This window comes from Ruditapes philippinarum, unplaced genomic scaffold (genome assembly GCF_026571515.1).
Source record: "Ruditapes philippinarum isolate M1 unplaced genomic scaffold, ASM2657151v2 ctg937_1_1_1_1, whole genome shotgun sequence".
NCBI lineage: Eukaryota > Metazoa > Mollusca > Bivalvia > Venerida > Veneridae > Ruditapes > Ruditapes philippinarum.
In genome coordinates, this window is record NW_026861665.1 from 19,659 (window position 1) to 45,560 (window position 25,902).

General features: G+C 33.4%; 1 protein-coding gene and 1 long non-coding RNA gene across 2 annotated transcripts; one reads left to right on the forward strand and one right to left on the reverse strand.

Annotated features, from left to right (window-relative positions):
- Positions 1–2,554: 2,554 nt before the first annotated feature.
- LOC132716458 (uncharacterized) lies at positions 2,555–3,562 on the forward strand. Its single transcript, XR_009623808.1, has 3 exons — positions 2,555–2,853; positions 3,022–3,121; positions 3,353–3,562. It is a non-coding gene; the product is annotated as an uncharacterized LOC132716458 (long non-coding RNA).
- Positions 3,563–6,957: 3,395 nt separating this feature from the next.
- Positions 6,958–13,834, reverse strand: LOC132716457 (uncharacterized). The gene is made up of 4 exons (XM_060699742.1): positions 13,519–13,834; positions 12,347–12,825; positions 11,460–11,951; positions 6,958–7,050 (listed from the first exon to the last, which is right to left on the reverse strand). The coding sequence occupies exons 1-4, from the start codon at positions 13,661–13,663 to the stop codon at positions 6,958–6,960; spliced, it is 1,209 nt and encodes a 402-aa protein (XP_060555725.1). The 5' UTR covers positions 13,664–13,834.
- Positions 13,835–25,902: the final 12,068 nt, after the last annotated feature.

The window sequence follows — 25,902 nt, forward strand, 5'->3', positions numbered from 1 at the left end:
AACCTGTATGTTAAAACAAAGTACAATTTGAGGTAATTTAAAACTTTATGACTTTTTGCTTATACAGAGTATCATTTTAGCTTCAAAAAACAAACTTTATGCTAAAACAGAGTTCTATATGAGTTTTTTCTTAAACAGAGTTATTTGAGCTCCATAAAAACTTAATGCTGCTAAAACAGAGTTTTATTTGAGCTTCTTAAAAACATTTTGCTTAAACCAGATTGCTTGATATTTGGTCTTTATGAAATACATTGAATGTATGAAAATTAAAAAAAGGATAGTTTTTTTTTTATCGTAAACTAGAACTCAATGAATCATTTTACATGAAGAGCAATGCACAGTGGGCGTTAAAAATAATTAGCCGGAAATATTATAAATCATATCCTGCTGATTGTTGTTATAGTAGTCTATTGTTTGTCTGTCACAATACAACGTTATGATTTGGCGCCTGCGTATACCAGAGTGCACACAATATGCCCTGTCCACGCGCCGTATCAAAAGTGCACGAGACATCTGATAGTGCGCTTATCTTCAAATCTCAAGTGGCCATATGTACGTTTCTGGATGTCTGCAAGCAACGGAAAGTTGTTCTGATTTAGAAGCTTTTATGAAATGTAATTTCTTTGCATCCCCACATTTCTTCGCCGCAAAGGGACATCATTTATCACACTCTTGAGTTAAGGGTGAGGGGGAAGGTGACCATGTCATAAGTTGTCTGCTTGTGAAACCTATATTTGGATCCCGCCCATATTTCTTTAATACTCCGCCTCATTCCCTCCTACTTGCACCATTCACACAATATACAAATGTGAATCTGAACAACAGATTTTATTTTCACGTATTGAAATATGACATTGTTTCTTTTTGTACATAGTTTGGCGCTTGTAAATGATTATTATAAACTGTCCCAGAACTATTTTAAAGCTTACATACAAAGGAGTTTCTAGAAGGATATTTGATTTTTACAAAAACCGGTCGGGACCTTTCAACTTCCTGAATTCCTAATTTCTACTTCATGAATTCACGATTTCAACTCCATTAATTCAACTTCATGAATTCATGTTTTGAACTTCATGATTTCAAAATCACGAACTCAAGATTTCAACTTCATGCATTGACGATTTCAACTTCATGATTTCAACTTCATAAATCAACGATTTCAACTTCATGAAGTTGAAATGGTGAAGTTCGAAACATGTATTCATGAAGTTGAAATCATGACGTTGAAATTGTGAATTCATGAAATTGAAATCGTGAGTTCATTATCTGTTATGTACGAAAGACCGGTAGGGCCATTTCGACTTCATGAATTCACGATTTCATATTCATGAATTCACATATTTAACTTCGTGAATTCACGTTTTCAACATACGGAATTCATGAATTCACGATTTCAACTTCATGAATTCACGATTACAACTTCATGAATTCACGATTTCAAATTCGTGAATTCACGATTTCAACTTCACGAATTCACGATTTCAGCTTGATATACTAGCAAGTATATGACACGTGGCCGTGACGTCATTTGTCGCCATATTGTTTAGGTGAAGTTGCGTGAAAAAATGGTTAGTGATCTTTTACTTAAAAAGTTTTTAATATATCATTATTTTCATTATAAATCTGTTAAAAGTATTCATATTAGTTGGTTTAAAAAGAACATATAGGCCCAGCAGGCACTCGACGTTGTTTCAACGTTGAAACAACGTTGAAATATGGTCATGACGTTGTTCAACCAAGATTCAACTATGGACGACCATACGGATATATAGCCAATGTATATACAACGTTGATTCAACGTTGTTTATGGTCGAAGTTTTACATTTAGTTTAATCATTATATAAACTTTTATACCACTAATTTTGTGTTATTATTCATTTATTGAATTAGTCTGTAAGTGATTTTTGTCAGGAAAATTTGCGTTACAATCTTTTTCCGTATATTCAAAATTAGCGCTGAATCGAAACAAATAAAGTTGGAAATAATTTTTCGCTTTCTATTAACGCTTTAAATATTAGTTAATATGTTTTGTTGTTTTATTTTTTAGTTCTTTATGAAAAATATGAATTAATAAATTGATATAAGTCAAAACCCCGTTGATAAAATAACGCTGGTCAGGGGAAGTAATTGTTGCGGTCTATGATTTTGTTTGTTGTCTATGATTATCGTTCGTGCAAATGGTGGCGCTGTTTGGAAAATTTGAAAACAACACGACTGGCAATTTATTTGGATTTCGGAGGTATTACCGTAATGTTTTACTTTAGTTTACTGATTATTTTCTTAAATATTATTATCTATTCTTAAAATTCTACTTTAAATAAATGAGAGATGAAAACATATGATTGTGTTGATTTGACACGTTTTCGCGACCTAATTAAAAGATTTGGGATCGGTAGGCCTTGTAAGCATGAAGTTATTGATGTCCTTGGCAATTTATGATTTTACAAATCTTGTTCTTCTTTAATTTATTTTTCATATTATTAAACAATATTATTGTCTGTACTATATCCTAATTAGAATTTAATCAATTATAAAATTGAAACCTATTAAATAGTTCGGCCCACATAATTTACGTCCCAAGACGATTCGTCAATATATATAACTATGTTTATATTTTAGTGATAGTATAATACAGTGTTAATTAGTTTGAAAAAAATACATTATTATTAAGTTAAATAACAAATTTGAGTGTTAAACTTTAAAGTTTAATAGTCGTAAATTTATGGGGAATAATAAATCTATTTCTATTTTATTATGTATTATTTTATATTCTAGATCCTGGTCCTGGTTGAAATTTAGAGTATTACAGATGTAGCCTTTATACCATACATTCAACATGAAAAGGACTGTCAGGTTTGTTAAATTGAAATTTATTCTTATTTATTTATACATTTGAATTTCTTTACAATACAAAGTATAAATTTTTCAACTACTGGATATTTATCTTGTCTTAAAATATATTATTTTCGGAATATTCGCGTATCATTATTTATATAAAATTAACATGTTTGTTGATTTCAGGATGCTGCATAAAATGGTCTTGGCAAGAGCCTAGAATGTTAATTTCTTGGGAATATGCTGCAAGGAACTGACGGGGAGCAGTTTTTCTTACCAACCATAGGTGAGACTTTTAAATAGTTTCTTTTGAAAAAGATTTTGTTGTCTTATATACAGTATTTGCTGTCAATATGAAACTTAGCTATGTTTCAATTTTTATGCGGTTTTATGATGTAAATCTTAGAGAAAAGCATTTTAAGATAAAAACAAATCACTAAGTTGAGTAATTATATGTATAATTTGAGATTGACCAAGTCACTTTTATAACTATAAACTTCTTATTATTTATTTGCAGGAGCAGTAATTTAAGAGACAGCCAAAGAAGTACTCAAACACTTGACATACCCAGAAAGATCTAGAAGAAATGATTGGAACAGATTGTAGTTTAATTGTTAAAACTATTAAAGTGAATTTAAGCTGCACTTGAACTGTATTTTTGAAATAAAATATCTGAAGTATTTAATATTGTCTTGATATTTTGTTAAACTTGGTTACTTTGCTTTATATCCAAAAATTAAACTTGGTTACTTTGCTTTATATCCAAAAAATAAAGTATGGTGGGTTTTCAACGTTGAAATGACATTGAAACTTCAACGTTGTGCCAACGTTGAAGCTGCAACGTTGTATCAATGTTGAAATTTCAACGTTGTTTCAACTTTCAAATCCGAATATAAATCCAACCTTATTTCAACGTTGAAATTTGACCATAATTCAACGTTGAAACAACGTTGATGTGCCTGCTGGGGGGGGGGGGGTCTAGAACACATAAATATGTCTATATCCTGAATTGGACACCGGGGTCTAAACCAAAAGTTTTTTTAACTCATTTTTTGATCTATGTCTATATTTATATATGTGAAATTGCATTGAATAGATGGCCAATGTTTGGTCCTGTGTGTTAATAAAAAGAGTTCCCTCGATGCACCTAGCACGTTGATAACTTTTCTATCTTGAAAAATATAACAAATGAAAGTTTAAAGGCATATGCTACAGTTACATAGGCATAAAGGCAGATTCAAAACTTTTCAATTAGAATTCGTTAATCATTAAATTGTGTAAATATGACAACTGTTAATAACACTCCACTTCTATGCTGCTGGAACCGGAGCGATTTTTCCAGTATAGAGATCTATGTAAACTAAAAATTTATATTTTGATATTCCAAGATTGATAGTTTAAATAGCTAATTCAGCAGGCTTAAGATAGGGCTTGAAAATATGTATAGTCTTACCAGTGTAAGACTTGTCAGCATCTTATCCTTATATATCTTTTTTTTCTTACAGCCAATCACATCATTCTTTTATTACAAGTAGGACAAGAAAAACATTGATGCAAAGCATCAAAGGGCGTCCAAGCAAGAAATGCAGAAAGTGAAGATGAACTAGTAGACATAATTATGATGACAAGATATTCTTATAAACTTTTCAATGGTTAATTGGTTTTTACCAGAATGAACGGACGAAAGACATTGTTCATTATGAACTTTGATTGGCACGCTAGAGATAAGAATATAACTTGTTATTTCTTTATGATCGTGATTATTAATAGCAACGGATATACATGTATACAATCATTTATAATCCATGATCAACACCGCACTTGTGTAAGTGTCTCTTATTATGTTATCGCTATTAGCGAAGACCCCCTCTTAAGGTATCTGTTCACACTTAGTAAAAATATGACACTGGTTATATTACCATGTTGATCATGTTAAACATAATTGTTTATTATACAATAATTATAATATCTATTTTATTATAAAAAATACAGATTTTATGAATATTGTTTTCCTCTTTTTTATGTGTTATATGTGCTATTTTAATACTGAGTTTTTACGTTTACTACTCTTTTTTTTTTTATTAAAATTGTAAAATAAACTTTAAGAATTCAATTGTCATATTGACCGGCGATTATAAGTCAAAACTTAACAGAAAAAAGGCAGTAAATTATGGTTAATATTTCAATATATAATATTGTATATTCTCAAACCATGTACATTTGTATTTTCTTTATTATTTTTAAATTATCAATCAATTGAATAATTCATAAAATCTAATTTGTAACTTTGAATTATTCCTCGGCATCTTTACTAAACACGAAGAACAAATTAAATAAAAATTTTCAAAGTTGATAGTGTCATATTGATACCATAAATATGTACCTTTTTTCTCAGTTATTGTACATATTTATTGTTTTTATCTCATAAAGATAAAATGAAACATGCTATTATTGTTGTTGTTGTTGTTGTTGGGTTTTTTTTTTCGAATTGTATGTTTATGTATAGTAATAATAATAATCAATAAATCTGAGAGTTGATCTATGTTTATTAATTTTTGTAACCAAACTAAATGACAAACATTCATTTTGGAAAAAAAGCCTATTTATCTGTAAAATATTTGTTCTGTTCTGTAACGATATCAAACATCTACTCCAAAACCGGGAGAGACCGGACAATAAACATGTGATACTATTCGCCGCTCACTAGTAAATCCCGGTCAAAATAGACCAGGAGGGATCGGGAAACACCTATAGGAGTACATCCCTCTATAAATAGATTTTCGGAATGTTTGGGTAATCAACTCATCATCCTATTTTAACATACCATTATAACCCTGTGTACAATAAAAAAAAAACGAAGAGACAGAAAAGGTTCTTTCATTTGAAAATGTTTGCATTGCGAAATTCTCTAGTTCGCTATTCATTGTACATATCGCGACATTTCATTTTTAATTAATAATAATCAAGCACCCTCATACCGATTGGAATGATCGGCTTTTATTATGACCAACTAAAAGGCTCGAGAAGTTGCTGTCGCCCTTTCACAAAATCTGATTTCATTCCATAAAGGGCGCCGCGCTTCGGCGCGGACGCCAATAAAATAAAAGCGTACTTTGGCAAATACGTATGCCCCCAGGGCTAATATTTGCAAACAAAGTGTGAAAGATTATCTCGCATTTTTAATGCTTGAAACGTTCATGTTCTGCAGAAAATAACAAAATTTGTTATATACACAGAACAAAAAGTAGAAAAATCTGTAAACTCAAAATTTTCCAAGAAATTAGGTAAGGCCTTTTTAAAACTTCCATAATGGACTTAAAATGACGTACACTGTTAACCCATTTGGTTTGCATAACTATTGTTGTATATAAACCAAATCAAAACGTGACAAAGGAATTGCCCTCCTTATCAATAAGGAAGTGGCATATTTTTAAAGTCTGCCCTTTTTCAAAGGGGCGGACAACTCTGTCCCTTTCTCAAATGAGAAGGGGAATTCTGTGATGCTTGTATGTGGTCGCACGGTCACTTTTCAGTACAATATGTGCTCGATGCATGTATGTGGTCGCATGGTCGAAACACTCTTATAATATGACAACTGATGCAAAACTGTTTAGGAATGTTTAAAATTTAAGTGTACTTAAAAACTAAAAAGAGTCTCAAAAGTCTGATTAGAGCTTTACTACTTCTGAATATGAGATAAAAAAAGGCTAATAAGGACTTTTTCACTTTTAATTATGAAATTTAAAAGCATAATTAGGACTTTTATTCTACTAAATAGGAGTTATAAAAGGCCTTATTATAATATCTTACAATTATTAGGAATTTTAATTCATAAATAGGAGTAATGCACGTGATGGTAATTGTGTAGCACTTAATAAGAAGTTTAAGCAACCTTATTTAGAGAAATAAAAATAGAATTACGAGTTCAGAAATAAGACCTTAATTAGGAGGAGCTTCAAACGCATGACTATAATTATAATTTTATTTCCTCCCAATAAGATTTAAAAACTAGGATATACAACCTTTTAGACATAAAAACATTACAACAGAGTGCGGTCATACAGCGATTTTCCAGACTGGTGGAGGAAGACCTCTGTTGTGTACGAAAAAGGAACTTTATAATCACCAACGTTTCTTGGCTTCCTCACATGAAAGAACTCTGAAGTCCTCGACTGAATTCTGACATTCAGCGATGATGACCACGTTGATGGACACCTGTTCAGTTATAAATTTGCCAAAGTATGCAAATCACTGTACGTCACGGTGCATATCCATATCGGTACCCTTTTATGCCACCCCTACTAAAACAGTGGCTCTTTCACATTTTGGGGAACTGTTTAAATGAGAGCTACCGACCAAAAACAAGGATGAATAAGGTAAGACCATTTTGTAAAACAATATCCATTAAAAAAAAATCACGCTTGCTTTTCAAAAATCGAAGAATGTCATCAAGCTGGGTGCAGTTTGATGTTGCCAGAATTTTTACTAAACATAAATTCTGTATTTTGTTTTACGAGGAGACACATTTTGAGTGATTTTTCTACCGTGTAGAAGATGCTGGCCCACTTAATCGAGGAGGTAGCATTGCCCCAACCTCCCCTTTAACCCAACACAAAAAATAATTGGAAAAGATTCGTTAAAAAACAAATAATCACAAATTTTGTACTGTGATCGAGCCATCGACAAGGTGCTATCGCCACTCGTGAAAGATCTATTTTCATACACTCGATGAAAATAAATCATGTTATTATAGATAAAAAAAACTTGAATATCCTCTATTTATTATATACATGTACTTCATTTCCCGTATTTTCACTGTAAAAATTTATTTTTCACTCCAGTGAAACATATTTTCGGCATTTTCACTGGTGTCTTCCCGGACCACTTTCTTCTAAATTTTGCCAGTACATAAAATTTAAGGGAAACTCTTTCAAATTGTAATGTCAAAATAAAAAAAATATACGAGATATAATAAACAGAAAATTCAAGTTTTTTTTCTATAAATACAGGATAAATTTTCATCTTGTGGTATGAAAACCACCATATTTCTCTCATGGCTACCGCCACTTATGAAATAATTATTTTCAAACTACTCGATGAAAATAAATCCTGTATTGAGAGAAAAAACTTGAATATCCTCTATATGAGCCGCGTCACGACTAAACCAACATAGTGCGTTTGCGACCAGCATGAATCCAGACCAGCCTGCGCATCCGCGCAGTCTGATCAGGACCCATGTTGTTCGCTTACCAACTCTATTACAAGTAGAGAAACTGATAGCGAACAGCATGGATCCTAATCAGATGCGCAGGCTGGTCTTGATCCATGCTGTTCGCAAACGCACTGTGTTGGTTTTGTCGTGACGCAGCTCATAGATACATTTTGGGACAACATTTAACGTTACCATTGCGACATTTAACAACAGAATATTTTGCGACATTTAGCAGCGGTAGCGACATTATGTGGCATTGATGAGACATTTGACGTCAAATGCGATATTTAGCGGCGTTGCGTCCTATAACGGCGCCACAGACTCCACAGACAGGCAGCATACAATTTAGTATAATGACCATCAATATCTTTGACAATATTCGTAGTACAGTGTAACAGAATTACATGCACTAGCATTTTGTGGTCAGTGGTACAACCGAATTTTATTGATCCGTGTTATTTGCAGTTTGTCTGTAACAAAGAAAGCATTCCTTTTATTTTTTAACATTAATAGGATTTTGTCATCAATTGGCATCATTTTGAAATATACAGATTTTGACGGGTAGAAAACAGAACGGACAAAGGCTATTAAGTTCGAAACGATCCAAATTTAATCAAATGTGTTCATTTTATATCCGCCTCTGTTTAAATCTAGTATTATATATTTTTTCCTGTTTATTGTTTGGTTTCAAGTGCAAACACTTATCACTGATTATACCGATAGACAATGAGTGCATGATTTCAGTGTAATTAAAATAGCACATTTCCTTTTCGCTTATTATGACGTAAATGAATTTTTTCGCGCTTTATCGTATCATATGAAAATTACTTTTATATCCGGTTAAATCGTCTGCGCAAAAAGTGCGCGTGTTTGATTTTCATGAATGCAGCTGGCTTCATACAAAATTATAATTGTAAGGATATACTTATATTTCTCTACACTCAAAAGACATTGTTTGCTTTGCATTTACGAATATGAATGAAAATGTTCGGTTAATGGATGCCTTTCGCTATTTTGATAGAGTCATTTAGTGTAAAAGTAGCTCGTTTCGTGACATTCAGGACATTTCTGTACACTTAATTAACATAATTATCTAACAAAGTTTGCTTTTTACCCATGTTACATGAATAAATAGCTGCGAAGAGAATTATCCGGCGATACCAAAGTACCAACACACTACCTTTATTGTCAGTTAATGTCTGATTTAAACAAATAAAATATCAATAATATTGCATCTGCAAATATATTTAAAACACATGAATTTGTATTCAGTTTTGATTTCATTTCATTTGTTTTTATAATTTTTTAATTTATTTAGGTAATATAATAATATTTCTACACACAATTTTGGAGTTCTTTGATTAATTTATTAATAACTGTTTGAAAATCAAATTCCATTATTGTTAATAAATAAAACATAAAAGTACACATAATATTTATGTCTATTGTGATTAGCGAATATTGTTGACATACCCGTGATGTAATTTATTCAACTTATGGTATTCGACTTACACGACAGTTTACAATACGGTGTAATATGACAAGGGAAATAACTACAGTAGGTACACATCGACTAAATTATATGGGTAACCTCCCGTTGCACATTGTGAGCCATCTAAATAGAGATACTCCGGAATCCGGCAAATGATGGATTTTCCCAGCTAATTTCGGGGTACAATTTGTTAAATACATGCATATCTATTGAGAACGGTTGTGCACCGTGAATCAATAACTGTAAAAGTTTTTTTTTGCACTCAGAGATTAGATAAAAAAGGACCCACATTTATCGAGTTCTGCATTACATCTTTTGTTTATATTTGATCCGTCAATTCATATGCTTTGATATGAGCGGTTGTGCACGGCAACATAGAAAAAATGTTACATATAATATTGAATATATTTCTTTCTTCTTTTTTTTCCATTTTATCTATGACCTGAAGATGCTTTTCTTCGATTGTCATCCGCGACTTTTAACAAAAGATATATGTGCTTGTAGATATTTATTTCTCGTCTTTGTTTGCTGTTTGGTCAATCATACAAACTTTGTCCATTTGTTTAAAAAAATGTGCTATATTTCCATTTTTAAATCATTTAAAAATTTAAAAAATAAAAGGGTTACACGTTTTCCCCCCAAAAACCTTTTTGGGAAACCTTAAGGGGACTACCCTTTTTGCGAGATTTTAACCCTGACCCCATTTTGTTTTTCTGCCCCAAGGACTTACTTTTGGGTAGCTCATTTTTTGTATATTTTTATAATGTAATCCCTTAACATTCAAATGGACTGTTCCAAATTAAAAAAGCAGGGCAAATCCATTACAAAGATTCAGCGGGTTAAGGGTTAACGTGTTTATGAAGAATGACGACAGATGTTCTGTTGTCACACCGACACTGAATTTGTCATATTGCAAATTTCATGCTGTATTGGCGGAGAAGGACCGCATATCATTGCATTAGTGCAATAACGGAATAAGTCATTCTAAGTTAAATAGCTGTAAATTAGTTATTGCACTAAGGTGACGACATGGTGCATTCTTTCAGATACGAGATAGAACCAGTGATCACCCTTTGGCTATACATGTATATATAGCTTCCTCATATGAAAGAATCCAAAGTCCCTGATGGTATTCGAAACCACAGCGGTCACGGAGTTCTAACCGATGATCATAATAACATGGAATAATGATGGCATATGATAGAGTTGCAAAAATGAGGGTAAAAATTAATTTACTTTCATAGCACTAAAATTAGTTAAAAACTATTGGTTTGTTTGCCGAGAGAATGACCTGTTAAAAAAAGGGCCAGTCAGGATTTTACGTCCATATCCCAAAAAGCAAAGCAATCCTCTTTTAACATACATTTTTCAAAACCTTTCTAAAATCCTTTCGTAGATACAGTCGGAAATTTAAGCTTGAACTAGCTTCATGGTGGTTTGAAACTTCATCAAGTCAAGAAAACTTATTTTTAGACATTTCACTAGCTTCCTTTAATTTTGCGATAAATGAGTAAAATTTGATATTATCCGACCTTACATATGGCATATCAATATGCTTAGATATGACTGCAGTTATCTGATAATAATTCCAGGCCCTTTTGTATAGGGGTTTTCATGTCCCATTTTTGGGGTATTTTTTAAATTTTTTCGAGAAACCCACAGGACAAAAAAACAATTCACCGAAAGAAAAAGGACTTTCAAACCCAAAACCCTCCCGGGATGTGGGGGTTTTGATATTTCTTTGCTTTTTCCCCTCATGTTTCTAGGTAAAAACTAAAAACTGATTTGAATGTTTCTAATTTTCCTTTTTAAAATCATATTTTATAGTTTCCCTGGTTTTTCAATTAAAATACCCTCGGTTAATATGAGGCCCTCCATTTTTTTTTCCCGCTTCAAACCCCCTTCCCCGGGGTGTAAAACCCTTAAAATTCCCCCAAATGTGACGTCATATCCGTATTTCAAACTATCTTCGGAAGGGTTTTTCCTGTACCGTCTGACAATATCCTTCCCTATGGGATCCCAAATCCCTTTTGGAAGATAGAATTTATTACAGTATGTAGAAAACAATCGACCGTAGGGTTCTCTGACGAACAAAAACTTAAATGAATTTTTGATCTGATTTTTTTTCTTTGCATACGATAAACTTCGGATTCTTTGAGAATATCGGCGCATACAGTCTTCGTTGCAGTCCAAAACGTTGCGTAATATACTAATAGTGTACCAGGAGGCTGCTTTGTTGACACGGCAATATACAAGGGCTAAAGTTGAGCTCGTTAGAATTCTTAAAATATCCCTTTTCATGTATGCATTTCTATATGACGTTTGGTTTTGACTCAAAAGTTTACACTGATCCCTTAAGTGTAGTTGTCTATTATAATTTCTAGCATGCGTTCTTTGAAAATCTGTCGTCTGCTTAAAGAAGAAAGAAAATGTGACCACATAAATCAAGACAAAATGTTCGATGTGAAGAAGAAACGGGTTATTTCATGCAGTTGTAAACGTATTCCTTGATTAAATGAGCTCCATTGTGATAAAAAAAAGACTAAAAACATCAAATTTGAAATTTTACAATATCAAGTGAAGCGTTGCAAATGAAACAAACAAAAATGTCTGCAAAGGACAAAAGAGAAATATACTCAAAATTAAATTGATTATCGATTGTTTTGTAATTATTAGCCGATTTGGGTAAAACGCGGCGGAAAGCTTTTCATTTTTGGTACATTTTTATGAAAAGAATTGCATATACCGTCATATATGTAAACAAAAACGTCATGAGCTATCTAATATTACAATAAGCCATAAAATACCTGCTGAGAAATGACTGATCGAAGCTGGACACTAGTTTGGTGGCTTTGATGGTTTGGGGATTGAGTTAACCTTGTTGAAGGGCGTAGTGCATTGCGCACATCACCTCTAGCCTGTATGATATCAGGTGACCTTGTTGGTGGACGCAGGTCCACGTGCCCGTTACCTATTATTTGCTTGGTGCCAGGTTGTTTTGTTAGAAGACGTAGGCCATCGGGCACATCATCTCTCATCTGTTTAGTAACAAGTGGTTTCATTGGTGGAAGAAGGCCATCGTTTACATCACTTCTTATCGGTTTGGTACTGGGTGACTTTGTTAAATGACGTAGGACATTGTTCATGATATATGTGACGTCAGATGACTTTGCCGCTGGAGGTTGAAGAGCGCTTACAGTATCTTTAAACTCGTGTGTAGTTTGTTTTATTGAAGGTTGTAATGTCTTGAAACCACCTTTCATCAGTGACGTATGAGTAAACGGAGCTGCAATATAAATTATAAGCATACCAATTTTGCGCATATTAAATAATAGTATTGTACTAATATATAGTCTGATATGAACAGGTTTGTTTTGGTCTTCATTTAACTAACTCTTATAACTTTTTATATTTACATTGATTTTTATGAATTAACAAAATTTGGAACAAATGTTTTTACCTAAGTTGACTGCAATGTCTTTGGAAGAAAATAAGGGTCCTTCTATAATGCCTCTGGCAGAACAAAGTAATATGAACTATAGTTTGACTGCAGACTTGTAGCTCAAAAACTAATTTTATTGACCGAACTTTAAGCAAAATTGACATAACACAAATACTTATGATAATTTTATTTTGTACAAACATGTCTTTACCGTCCGATGATCTTTGTTTTTTATTAGCACAACCGACAAACAATAAAACATTTATAGATCAAATCCGTGAAATAAAAGACAGAAAGAAAGAAAAAATCATCGACAAACTTTGCCACTTGCTCCTGGCATTTAAAGCAAAAACATTGAATCAACAAAATTTGATTGTTGCTCTGTATCGAAAAGACGCTTTCAAGGATAAAATGGACGCTGTTCCAGATCACGCAGACGGTTTATTGATCATTAAAAAGACTTGTAAAGTGCTTCTCAAGACATTTTTGACTAATGTAGTACATTCAAACATGCAATTGGATCTAAAAATGACTTACCATCACGCGGAAGAACGACACAAAATTGTGCAACAAAAGCTATCAACATCAACGCGAGAAAAAACTTCTCTAATGGTAGCCATCTTTTATATCTAGGAAACTGACAATCATCTTTCCGCTTTTTAGAACGTAATACAACCATCATTTATTTTCCGCGTTTTAAAATCAATTTTGGATTTATTTGAAAATGCATTGTTTTACTTTTGTTCTCTTATTTCTGCATTATTATAGGTGTAAATCCATATCATATCTAGCGTTACGATTAATTTAAGCATTTTGTATACATCTTAAAACGTCTTGCAATTTTATAAGGGGAATCTGTCTTGCATTGTTGTAACACATGTTACATTTAGAAATACAATACAATAAAAAAATGTGAGGCCACATTGATTTCAATATTCATAAGATTTCAACAGATGATGAATAAATCAATCATTTCATCAGTTTGTTTGTCATTCTCCATTGCAGTATTGTTTAAGAATAATCTATATAGGTATATACAATTATTTTTCTCTACAAATGTAAATACGACAATCTATTTAAAGATCCTGTAACACAATTTTTTATGGTTTAATATCATAAATATAATGCGTAAATAAATATTTATCAATATTTTAAGTTCCAAAAAGCATTATTTGTAAGTATGTGAGAAGTTAGCAGTGAACAGTGAGCTAAGCAAAAAGGCATTTCAATTTATATAGGGAAGGTAAGGTATAGGATCTGCTGTAATGCTCAGCTGTATTGGGCATCTAGCAGGGCATTCCTAAATATAGTGTAAAAATGCTCTGCTGCAATACTCAGCTGTCTTGGCAATCTAGCAGAGCATTCCTAGCTTTAGTGAAAAAAATGCTCTGCTGGAACGCTCAGCTGGCTAGGCAATCTAGCAGTGCATTACTAAATATAGTGTTAAAATGCTCTGCTGGAATGCTAAGCTGGCTAGGCAATCTAGCAGGACATTACTAAATATAGTGTACAAATGCTATTCTGGAATGCTAAGCTGGCTAGGCAATCTAGCAGGGCATTACTAAATATAGTGTAAAAATGCTCTGCTGGAATGCTAAGCTGGCTAGGCAATCTAGCAGAGCATTCCTAAATATAGTGAAAAAAAATGATCTGCTGGAATGCTAAGCTGGCTAGGCAATCTAGCAGAGCATTACTAAATACAGTGTAAAAATGCTCTGCTGGAATGCTAAGCTGGCTAGGCAATCTAGCAGGACATTACTAAATACAGTGTAAAAATGCTCTGCTGGAATGCTAAGCTGGCTAGGCAATCTAGCAGGACATTACTAAATACAGTGTAAAAATGCTCTGCTGGAATGCTAAGCTGGCTAGGCAATCTAGCAGGACATTACTAAATACAGTGTAAAAATGCTCTGCTGGAATGCTAAGCTGGCTAGGCAATCTAGCAGAGCATTCCTAAATATAGTGTAAAAATGCTCTGGTGGAATGCTAAGCTGCTAGGCAATCTAGCAGAGCATTACTAAATACAGTGTAAAAATGCTCTGCTGGAATGCTAAGCTGGCTAGGCAATCTAGCAGGACATTACTAAATACAGTGTAAAAATGCTCTGCTGGAATGCTAAGCTGGCTAGGCAATCTAGCAGAGCATTACTAAATATAGTGAACAAATGCTTTTCTGGAATGCTAAGCTGGCTAGGCAATCTAGCAGGGCATTACTAAATATAGTGTAAAAATGCTCTGCTGGAATGCTAAGCTGGCTAGGCAATCTAGCAGAGCATTCCTAAATATAGTGAAAAAAAATGCTCTGCTGGAATGCTAAGCTGGCTAGGCAATCTAGCAGAGCATTACTAAATACAGTGTAAAAATGCTCTGCTGGAATGCTAAGCTGGCTAGGCAATCTAGCAGAGCATTACTAAATAAAGTGAACAAATGCTTTTCTGGAATGCTAAGCTGGCTAGGCAATCTAGCAGGGCATTACTAAATATAGTGTAAAAATGCTCTGCTTGAATGCTAAGCTGGCTAGGCAATCTAGCAGGGCATTGCTAAATATAGTGTAAAAATGCTCTGCTGGAATGCTAAGCTGGCTAGGCAATCTAGCAGGGCATTCCTAAATATAGTGTAAAAATGCTCTGGTGGAATGCTAAGCTGCTAGGCAATCTAGCAGAGCATTACTAAATACAGTGTAAAAATGCTCTGCTGGAATGCTAAGCTGGCTAGGCAATCTAGCAGGACATTACTAAATACAGTGTAAAAATGCTCTGCTGGAATGCTAAGCTGGCTAGGCAATCTAGCAGAGCATTACTAAATATAGTGAACAAATGCTTTTCTGGAATGCTAAGCTGGCTAGGCAATCTAGCAGGGCATTACTAAATATAGTGAAAAAATGCCCTGCTTGAATGCTAAGCTGGCTAGGCAATCTAGCAGGGCATTGCTAAATATAGTGTAAAAATGCTCTGCTGGAATGCTAAGCTGGCTAGGCAATCTAGCAGGGCATTCCTAAATATAGTGTTAAAATGCTCTGGTGGAATGCTAAGCTGCTAGGCAATCTAGCAGAGCATTACGAAATATAGTGTAAAAATGCTCTGGTGGAATGCTAAGCTGGCTAGGCAATCTAGCAGGGCATTACTAAATAAAGTGTTAAAATGCTCTGCAGGAATGCTCAGCTGGCTAGGCACTATAACAGAGCATTCCTTAAACATAGTGAAAAAATGCTCTGGTGGAATGCTCAGCTGGCTAGGCAATCTAGCAGAGCATTACTAGATATAGTGTAAAAATGCTCTGCTGGAATGCTCAGCTGGCTAGGCACTATAGCAGAGCATTCCTTAATATAGTGAAAAAATGCTCTGGTGGAATGCTCAGCTGGCTAGGCAATCTAGCAGGGCATTACTAAATATGGTGTAAAAATGCTCTGGTGAAATGCTAAGCTGGCTAGGCAATCTAGCAGGGCATTCCGAAATATAGTTAAAAATGCTCAGGTGGAATGCTCAGTTGGCAGACTAATTCTGAGTTCCAGGATTTATTGTTGCCAAAGTTTAATTGACATTTTCGACTTCTAGGCAATCCTGAGGCACTCGCAGACTTTCAGGTATTTTCGGTGCCAATAGAAATAATGATATTTTTGACTTCTAAGGACCTTTAAGAGGACTATTTCATTGTCCTGCGCGACTTTTTGAAGGACACTCGCAGACTTTCAGGAATTTTGGTGCCAATGCTGATATTGACAATTAAGACTTCTAAGGACCCTCAAGAGTCCATTTTGGTCGTCTGCGACTGATTCTTGGACACTCGCAGACTTTCAGGAATGGTTGGTGCCAATGGAAATAATCATATTTTTGACTTCTAGGGACATTTAAGAGTCCATTTCATTGGCCTGCAGCGTATTGTTGGACACTCGCAGACTTTCAGGAAAGTTTTGGTGCCAATAGAGATGATGGCAATTTTTACTTCTAGGGACCCGCCAGAGTCCATTTTTTATGGTCTGCGACTGATTCTGGGACATTCGCAGACTTTCAGGAATCTCTGGGTGCCAATGGAGATAATGACATTTTTGACTTCTAGCGACCCACCAGAGTTCATTTCGCTGGTCTGCGACTGATTTTGGAACACTTGCAGACTTTCATGAATTTTGATGCCAATGGAGATAATGACATTTTTTACTTTTAGGGAACCGCCAGAGTACATTTCTTGGGTCTGCGACTGATTCCTTGCGACTCGCAGACTTTCAGGATGTTTAGTGCCATTGCAGATCATGACTTTTTTACTTTTAAGGACCCCTTAGTCATAAGCAGAGCATTTTTACCCTAAAATATCATTATCTGCATTAGCACCAAAACTTCCTGAAAGTCTGCAAGTGCCCAATAATCAGTCGCAGACCAACGAAATAGACTCTGGATGGTCAAAAATGTCATAAATTGTAATTATCTCTATTGGCACCAACAATTCCTGAAAGTCTGTGACTGTCAAAGATTAAGTCGCAGACCGAAAAAATGGACCCTGGATGGTCCCTAGAAGTAAAAAATGTCAAAAATTCCTGAAAGTCTGTGAGTGCCTCAGAATCAGTCGCAGACCAAAAAAATGGATTCAGAAAGCGTCCCAATAAGTCAGAAAATATTCATTTTTCTGCATTGACACCAAAATTCCTGAAAGTCTGCGAGTGACTCAGAATCAGTCGGCAGACCAACGAAATAGGACTCAGGAGGGTCCTTTTGAAGTAAAAAAATGTCATTATCTCCATTGGCACCGAACATTTCTGAAAAGTCTGCGAGTGTTCCAGAAAAACATTCGCAGACCAACGCAAAAGGACTCTGGATGGTCCCTAAAAATTCACAAATGTCATTATCTGCATTAACACAAAAAAATTCCTGAAAGTCTGCGATCGTTCCCAGAATCAGTCGGAGACCAAAGAAATAGACACTTAAGGGTCCCCGTAGAAGTAAAAAATGTCATTTATCTGCATTGGCACTAAATATTTTAGAAAGTCTACGAGTGGCCAAATAATCAGTTGCAGACCAACGAAATTTATTACTTTATTTAAGTATGCCCTGCCTAGTTTGCCTAGACAGCTCAGCATTCCGGCAGAACATTTTTACACTAATTTTCAGGAATGCTTTGCTGGATTGCCTAGCCCAGCTGAGCATTTTTAACACTTATATTTAGGAATGCCCTGCTAGAATTGCTTAGCTAGCTGAGCATACCAGCAGAGCATTTTTTCGCACTATATTTTGGAACGCTTCTGCTAGATTGCTTAGCCAGCTGAGCTTGCCAGCTGAGCATTTTTAACACTATATTTAGGAATGCCCTTCTAGATTGCCTAGCCAGCTGAAGCAATTCAGCAGAGCATTTTACCACTACATTTTGGAATGTCCCGCTAGATTGCTTAAGCCAGCTGAGCATAACAGCTAAGCATTTTTACACTATTATTTTAGAATGCCCTGCTAGATTGCCTAGCCAGCTGTGCATACCAGCAGATCATGTTTACACTATATTTTTGAATGCCCCGCTAGATTGCTTACCAAGCTGAGCATAACAGCAGAGCATTTTTACACTAAATTTATGAATGCCCCGCTAGATTGCTTAGCCAGCTGAGCATAACAGCAGAGCATTTTTACACTATATTTTGGAATGCCCCACTAGATTGCTTAGCCAGCTGAGCATTCCAGCAGAGCTTTTTACACTATATTTTGGAATGCCCCGCTAGATTGCTTAGCCAGCTGAGTATAACAGCAGATCATTGATTTCCCTATATAAATCGTAATGCCTTTTTGCTTAGCTCACTGTTAACTGCTAACTTCTCACATACTATTTGTAAAGATATTACTGAATTTACATTTCATGCTAATAAAGGGAGGTAATTAGAAATTTATCTTCTGTAAAGTCTGAGTCACATCTTTTAATAAGAAATGAATGTATATATTTTAATGATTACATAAAATGTGGACAATTATTTGCAGTAAATAGTTTACATATTCTTCGATGTTTGACAATTGTTTTAGAGGTATAATTAATTTTAATTATATACATATATAGAATTTCACTTAAATGTTGTAACAACCTTAATTGCAACAAACGGATTCTTTAAAAGGAATGATTCTTACGACTTGCCTTACAATTCGCATGAAAAACACCGAAATCACACCAAAAGAAGCAAAAATATACTACAGTAAATACAAATATCCTCGTTATTTGTCAGCATAGCTGATTATTGTATTATAATATTTTATTCTCTAGCCTCTTTGTTTATTTGAATAGAAAAATGACACTAGTCTTTAAGACAATGTTGTGAAAGAGATGTGATAATGACGTTGCGATCTTGTGAAGCAATGTTCCCTGTGCACGTGATTTATAGTACACTCCTGTATGAAGTTTTACCATATTCCAAATTTTACGTTATTTACCTGAATTAAAACAAAACAAAACAAAAAAGCAGCAGCAGCATCAATTCAACAACAAAATAACAATAACAACAGCAGCAGCAGCAACAACAACAAAAACAACAACGACGGCGGCGACCCACGCAGCAGCAGCAGCAGCAACAGCAGCAAAAACAACAATATCAAAAACCGCAAGGCTTCCTTTATTTTCACGTTACTTCCGCGTCACATTCGTTTAAATGATTATTCTTTATAATAAAATCAATCAAGCACATAAAAAAAAATCAAAAAAATCTTGGTTTATATAATGCTGATAATGCAATATTTCAATGTCGCATTTCGCTATATTAGGTGACCTCATGTCAGATTTATCGTATTCATTTGCTGAATAAACAGACCACGGCGTCTGATATAACGCAAGGATTATGTCAAAATAAATAATATGTATAGATTATATAGATTACAGACAGTTTGTCTTGTAAAAAAATAAACATATAAGGTAGATTAAAGAACTTAGTCTTCGTGAATGTAGCAGACTGTTAGGAAACATTGCTATAATTATGAAATTATTGGAGACTTAATGTAGACTTCAGTAAATCTATAGAGCTATATTTTTCAAACAAAGATTCTAGTGTAGAACATTAATTGTTTATCAAAGCAGCATGCGTCCAGATTTATGCTAACTTTCATCAACATTTTGAAAATGTGCACATATTGTGAAGTGGACTAAGAAAATGATTGACATATTGCAAACAGCACTTACTGTCAAGAAAGAGGTCAAAATATGCAAAAATAGCCCTTATTGCGATGGTCAATTAATAGAAATATGGTGACGATTACTGCAAAATAATTATGTCATTAATCGTACATAACATTTTAATTATTCTCTTAACTTGACTATTCTATTGAGAGCTGCTTTATTTGATTTAAAATCGTATAACACTTTCCTCTAATTTGATTTTCTTGACATAGTTTGCCATATCTTGAGGCTTGGCATTGTGCTCATACAAAATTGTTCATTTTTAGGTCCCCGCCCCCTTTAAACGCTTTCGGTGATACTTTTGATTATCTAATTGGCATTCTGGTATTTTTATGTACAAATGAAGCAAACGTCTAGAAACTTTAATGGGTGAGATTAAAAGAAGTGTTGCAGCGTCAGACTAAATACCGTATTCCGGTACATACCGGACAAAGCGCTGGAAAAGCTCCACTTTTCACCCGCCGAAATGCACTCTGATCTGATCACACATATTTAAATACGAAAATGAATGGAAAATGTAAAAATAGGCGGAAAAAGAGCGATATTTTTCTTTGTGATCATGATTTTTCCAATCATATAGAGGTACTGCTCCAATTCTGAAGTGAGTTAAATCAATTTTTAATACAGTAACTGTAAATTCTTTCTGAAACTGTTGACACGATTTATGTACTACACTTATTTGAAAGAATAAAATGATTGTTTTACTATGATTACATTTTTTAAACATCTTTTTCACAAGAGTACAACAATTAAAAAGATCTGTGAAATGTTAACCTGGGTGAACTTTACAAAATCCCAAAAGGGTAACAAACAATAAAAAAACCAACATCCTCTCGTATATTTTATTGATTTGATTAGTATTTGTGAAAACACTTTAAAACATAGTTTAATAAAGAAATAATTTCCCTAAGGTGCCGTCAATCTGTATTCAATCAGATAACATGCCATATGAACTGTAACATAATAGCAGAAAATTGACATATTCAAAGACACCATTGCATCACATTCATTCTATTTAGCCTCAAAACGACATATGATGACATATGTATGATAAACAATTCAAAACAACACATTTCATTTTTGAGATTATTATTATTTTATACGTAACATATATTTTGTACTACTTTAGTTAATTTTCTTTGCATTTAATACCAACATATTTAAAAACAATATTTTATTCTATTGTGCACTGAGATTCATCGAACACTGTTTACTAAATAGTTTCAGAATAAAGAAATCTTGAATATTCAAAACAAAGAATGCTACACCATATCGTTATATGAGCCGCGTCACGACAAAACCAACGTGATGCGTTTGCGACCAGCATGGATCCAGACCAGTGTTGTGCAGCCGAAAAATGATAAAATTCATAAAAAAAGAAGAATAAATATGCATGATGATTTTCTTTTAAACACAAATATTTATATATATAATCATTTTCTAAAAGGTCATATTTTTAAAACAAAATTTGTGAAATTTCAAATATGTTAAGTTACAAATTGTATATGTTTCAATAACAGATGTCAAATTTAAAATTATGTAACTGGAAGATTAAAATGCGGCTTTTCCTCTTTGTCCAATCAACTGTGCTAGAAGTTTTATAATGTATAGGTGATAAGGTCAATTAAGCTGTCTGTACTTATCATGTTGTTAAACCTTATGACTGATAAAATATCCAGGTGATGATTGTTGTTATAAATTCTATGTTGCTATGTTACATTATTTTGTATTGAAACCTGATTGGTCATTTTGTTATTTAAGACACAAAAATGTTAAAATTCTATTGGTCAGTTAAAACGAAATCAATTTTTAGAATTATTGTAAAGATACATGTAGAAAATTTAGAGTGAGTTAGATTTTGGATTTCCAAGTGATAACATTGTATTGTGGCTTTCCACTAGAAATAATCGTTACTGTTTTTAATATCAATTTGTTAACATCAGGATAACCTGTGTATATGTTATATTATTATCTGCGGTATTCCACTAAGAAAGAAACATTAAAATATAAAACGGAACATTGTGTTGTGATACAATCCACCTTCAGTAGAACTCTAAATTTAGCGCATAACACGTGGTGGGAATCAGTGTCTTTCCCAACCTCTCAATTTAGCAAGCGATACTACGAATTCCAATTCCCCAAGAAGAACAACAATGAGTTTCACATATGGAATACCATTCAGAAGTGAAAAATCATGTGGACAATGTGGACTTTATCATAATAACAGACAGGAGAAGTGTGCAAAAATGACAAGATGCAACAAATGTAATAGAATTGGACATTTTGCACGAGTTTGTCTACGTCCAGCAGTTAGGCAAAAGTCAAACCACTCAAAACTACGCGATCAGGAACGCATGACAACTTTCATCAGACGCAAGACAGCTGAATACACATTTCCGTTTTACAATGAAGACGATGCCTACTTTAAGAAAAACCAAACAAACAATTCTGTAAGTAATGTTTCAACAGCAGAATTTCAGAAGTTGAAATCTTTGACCGATTCAATGACTAAAACTATTAACGGTTTAAAAGCAGAAAATATGGCTCTTGTTTTAAAAAATCAAAGACTTAAGAATTTTAATGAAAAACTACAGGATGAGGTTTCCCTAAAGAAATTAGAAATAAGTCAACTTAAAGAAACATTTTTTCAAAACAACAACTCGCTAAAGGAAAAAATTCGGACTGACTCTTCAAAACTAGAGATAATGGACAAACTTATATTAGAATTTAAGAAACTAAATGACGACTATGAACAACTGAGATTGAAGCACAATCAGAAAGCCTATGAAATTATGATGATGGAATCAAGAAAAAACGATCAAATAGATGACTTGAAAGATGAAAACCACACCTTGAAAGATGAAATTGCCCAGTTGAAGGACAAAACTAAATATCTATGTCGAAAAAGAGGAAACAGAAATCAAGATCTTTCAAGTACATGCGAAACCGGGTTCCCACATGAATGGAGAGGTCAATATCATCATGGAAGACAACAAGGACAGAGGGGACAATACAACAGAAATAGACGTCATTAAGACTGTGTTGTTTACAATAAGACAGTGATTAGGATATTTATTATAAGTGAATGGTACTTACGCTTTTCAGCAAAATCGGTGCTTTATATTCAAGTATATATTTCTGAAACTGAATATCTTATGTAAACAGTATTCTAATTTAATGATATTTATTTTTGTTATATAGTATTTATGCTTCATTTCACAGGAGTGAAATAGTCTTGAAGGAGGGAGAAGTGTTGTGCAGCCGAAAAATGATAAAATTCATAAAAAAAGAAGAATAAATATGCATGATGATTTTCTTTTAAACACAAATATTTATATATATAATCATTTTCTAAAAGGTCATATTTTTAAAACAAAATTTGTGAAATTTCAAATATGTTAAGTTACAAATTGTATATGTTTCAATAACAGATGTCAAATTTAAAATTATGTAACTGGAAGATTAAAATGCGGCTTTTCCTCTTTGTCCAATCAACTGTGCTAGAAGTTTTATAATGTATAGGTGATAAGGTCAATTAAGCTGTCTGTACTTATCATGTTGTTAAACCTTATGACTGATAAAATATCCAGGTGATGATTGTTGTTATAAATTCTATGTTGCTATGTTACATTATTTTGTATTGAAACCTGATTGGTCATTTTGTTATTTAAGACACAAAAATGTTAAAATTCTATTGGTCAGTTAAAACGAAATCAATTTTTAGAATTATTGTAAAGATACATGTAGAAAATTTAGAGTGAGTTAGATTTTGGATTTCCAAATGATAACATTGTATTGTGGCTTTCCACTAGAAATAATCGTTACTGTTTTTAATATCAATTTGTTAACATCAGGATAACCTGTGTATATGTTATATTATTATCTGCGGTATTCCACTAAGAAAGAAACATTAAAATATAAAACGGAACATTGTGTTGTGATACAATCCACCTTCAGTAGAACTCTAAATTTAGCGCATAACACCAGCCTGCGCATCCGCGCAGTCTGATCAGGATCCATGCTGTTCGCTCACAAACCCTATAACAAGTAGAGAAAGTGATAGCAAACAGCATGGATCCTGATGCACTATGTTGGTTTTGTCGTGACGCGGCTCATATGTTTTAGATTTTATCAAGAGACATTTGGTACAATAAATCATACAATGATGTGCGATTATGAAAATCAGTTACAACTTCCCATTGTTCTTTATTAATAGATCTGAAAAGTTTTCAAAGGATAAAAAGGAGAACTGATTGTATCGTATTACACATGATGTCCGCAAAATTATTTAACGTATAGACAAATCTGTTGATATTGATTATCTTGAATATAAATTTATACTTAACAGCTCAGGAAAAAGAAAATCGCTGATAAATCGCATTCCAAGAAAAGGCCATAGTTCTGCATGGGATAAAGATTCATGCTGTGAATAATGATGTGTTATTTCTTTTCATACTTAGTCTAGTAGATCAGATATACGTGTAGTTGGTGTAAGAACTTTTTAGCCTGTAAATGACATCACATCACACAAGACGATTCGACTTATCGGAACATTGACATACTGCTTTAGACTATAGCAAATAATAGAATTCTTGCTGTCTTGGAGGCTATTTACCATCAAAAGATACAAGTTTGTGTTATGGTTATGATGGCAATTTATAAGCACCTATGAACGTTATGAGTCCTTAAGATTAAATCGTATGTTTGGCCCTGGAAAAGTGTGTTGAAGTGGGGGACGTTAGCATGTGAAAGGGGTCAGGAGGTTTTTTTGTGTAATTGATATTCCTGAATCAAAAACTATAGCTTCAAACATTAAGTCACTTAAGTGAGAGTTTTTCGGTATTTGTTTTATTTGGTATCGACACGAAGACAAGACGTGTGCCAGTGATAATGTAAGTGTTGACAGTATTAAAGCTTTCGTCCCCGAGAGATCTGCTAAAGCTGTTGAGGAGGCCACTGTGTATACGCAAACAAGTGAAACTTCAACACATCTTTCGTATTCTTATGTTATCTTTTATTCACATACTAAGCCATAAAAATTTGCTTTTCAAAATAGATATAATTGTTTTGTTTTGATCCCAAGAAATGAGGAGGTAATAGCCTGGCTATAACAGACATTTGTCTATTAATATGTCTGACCTCTCAAAGTTTGAAGTCACTTTAAAGAGCAATGTACTATTAAGGACGAAAACAAACCGTATAGTCATTCATGACAAATGGAATATTATAATAATGTTTCATCACATTTTCTGTTATCAAGAGAGCCTTTTGTCATCTTTTATATGAAAGTAAAAGATAATCCTATGGCTTTGATGGCATTTTAAGACACTGTTGAATATCAGAATATAATATATATAAGGGGTTAATAATCATAATATCGCGAAATTTTTTCTCACGCAACTTAAAGATGTATTATGCTTATGTTATGGTAAAATTCTTTCACTTCAGAAATCTTTAGAACATGCACACTTTCTTTCTATTACTGGTCAAGTTAATTTTGTACTTTCTGAAAGAAAAGACACTTTTATTTGTGTTGACCTATTGGCTATAGTGTGTAGAGTTTAGAACGTAACCTATTTCTTGTGTGTGCACTCAAAAGGTGTTTAGTTTACATTTACAGAGGCAGTAAAGTAATTGTCAGTATTTCCAATTATCAAATTTGAACTTAGAAATGGATATCTTTTAAATTAATTTCTTTTTACTGTAAAATAAGTTTTATAAATATGCTATTAGAAATCATTGGTTCATTTAAAAAGAAGATAGCTCATGTAGTTTTTTTTTAATTGTGAATTTA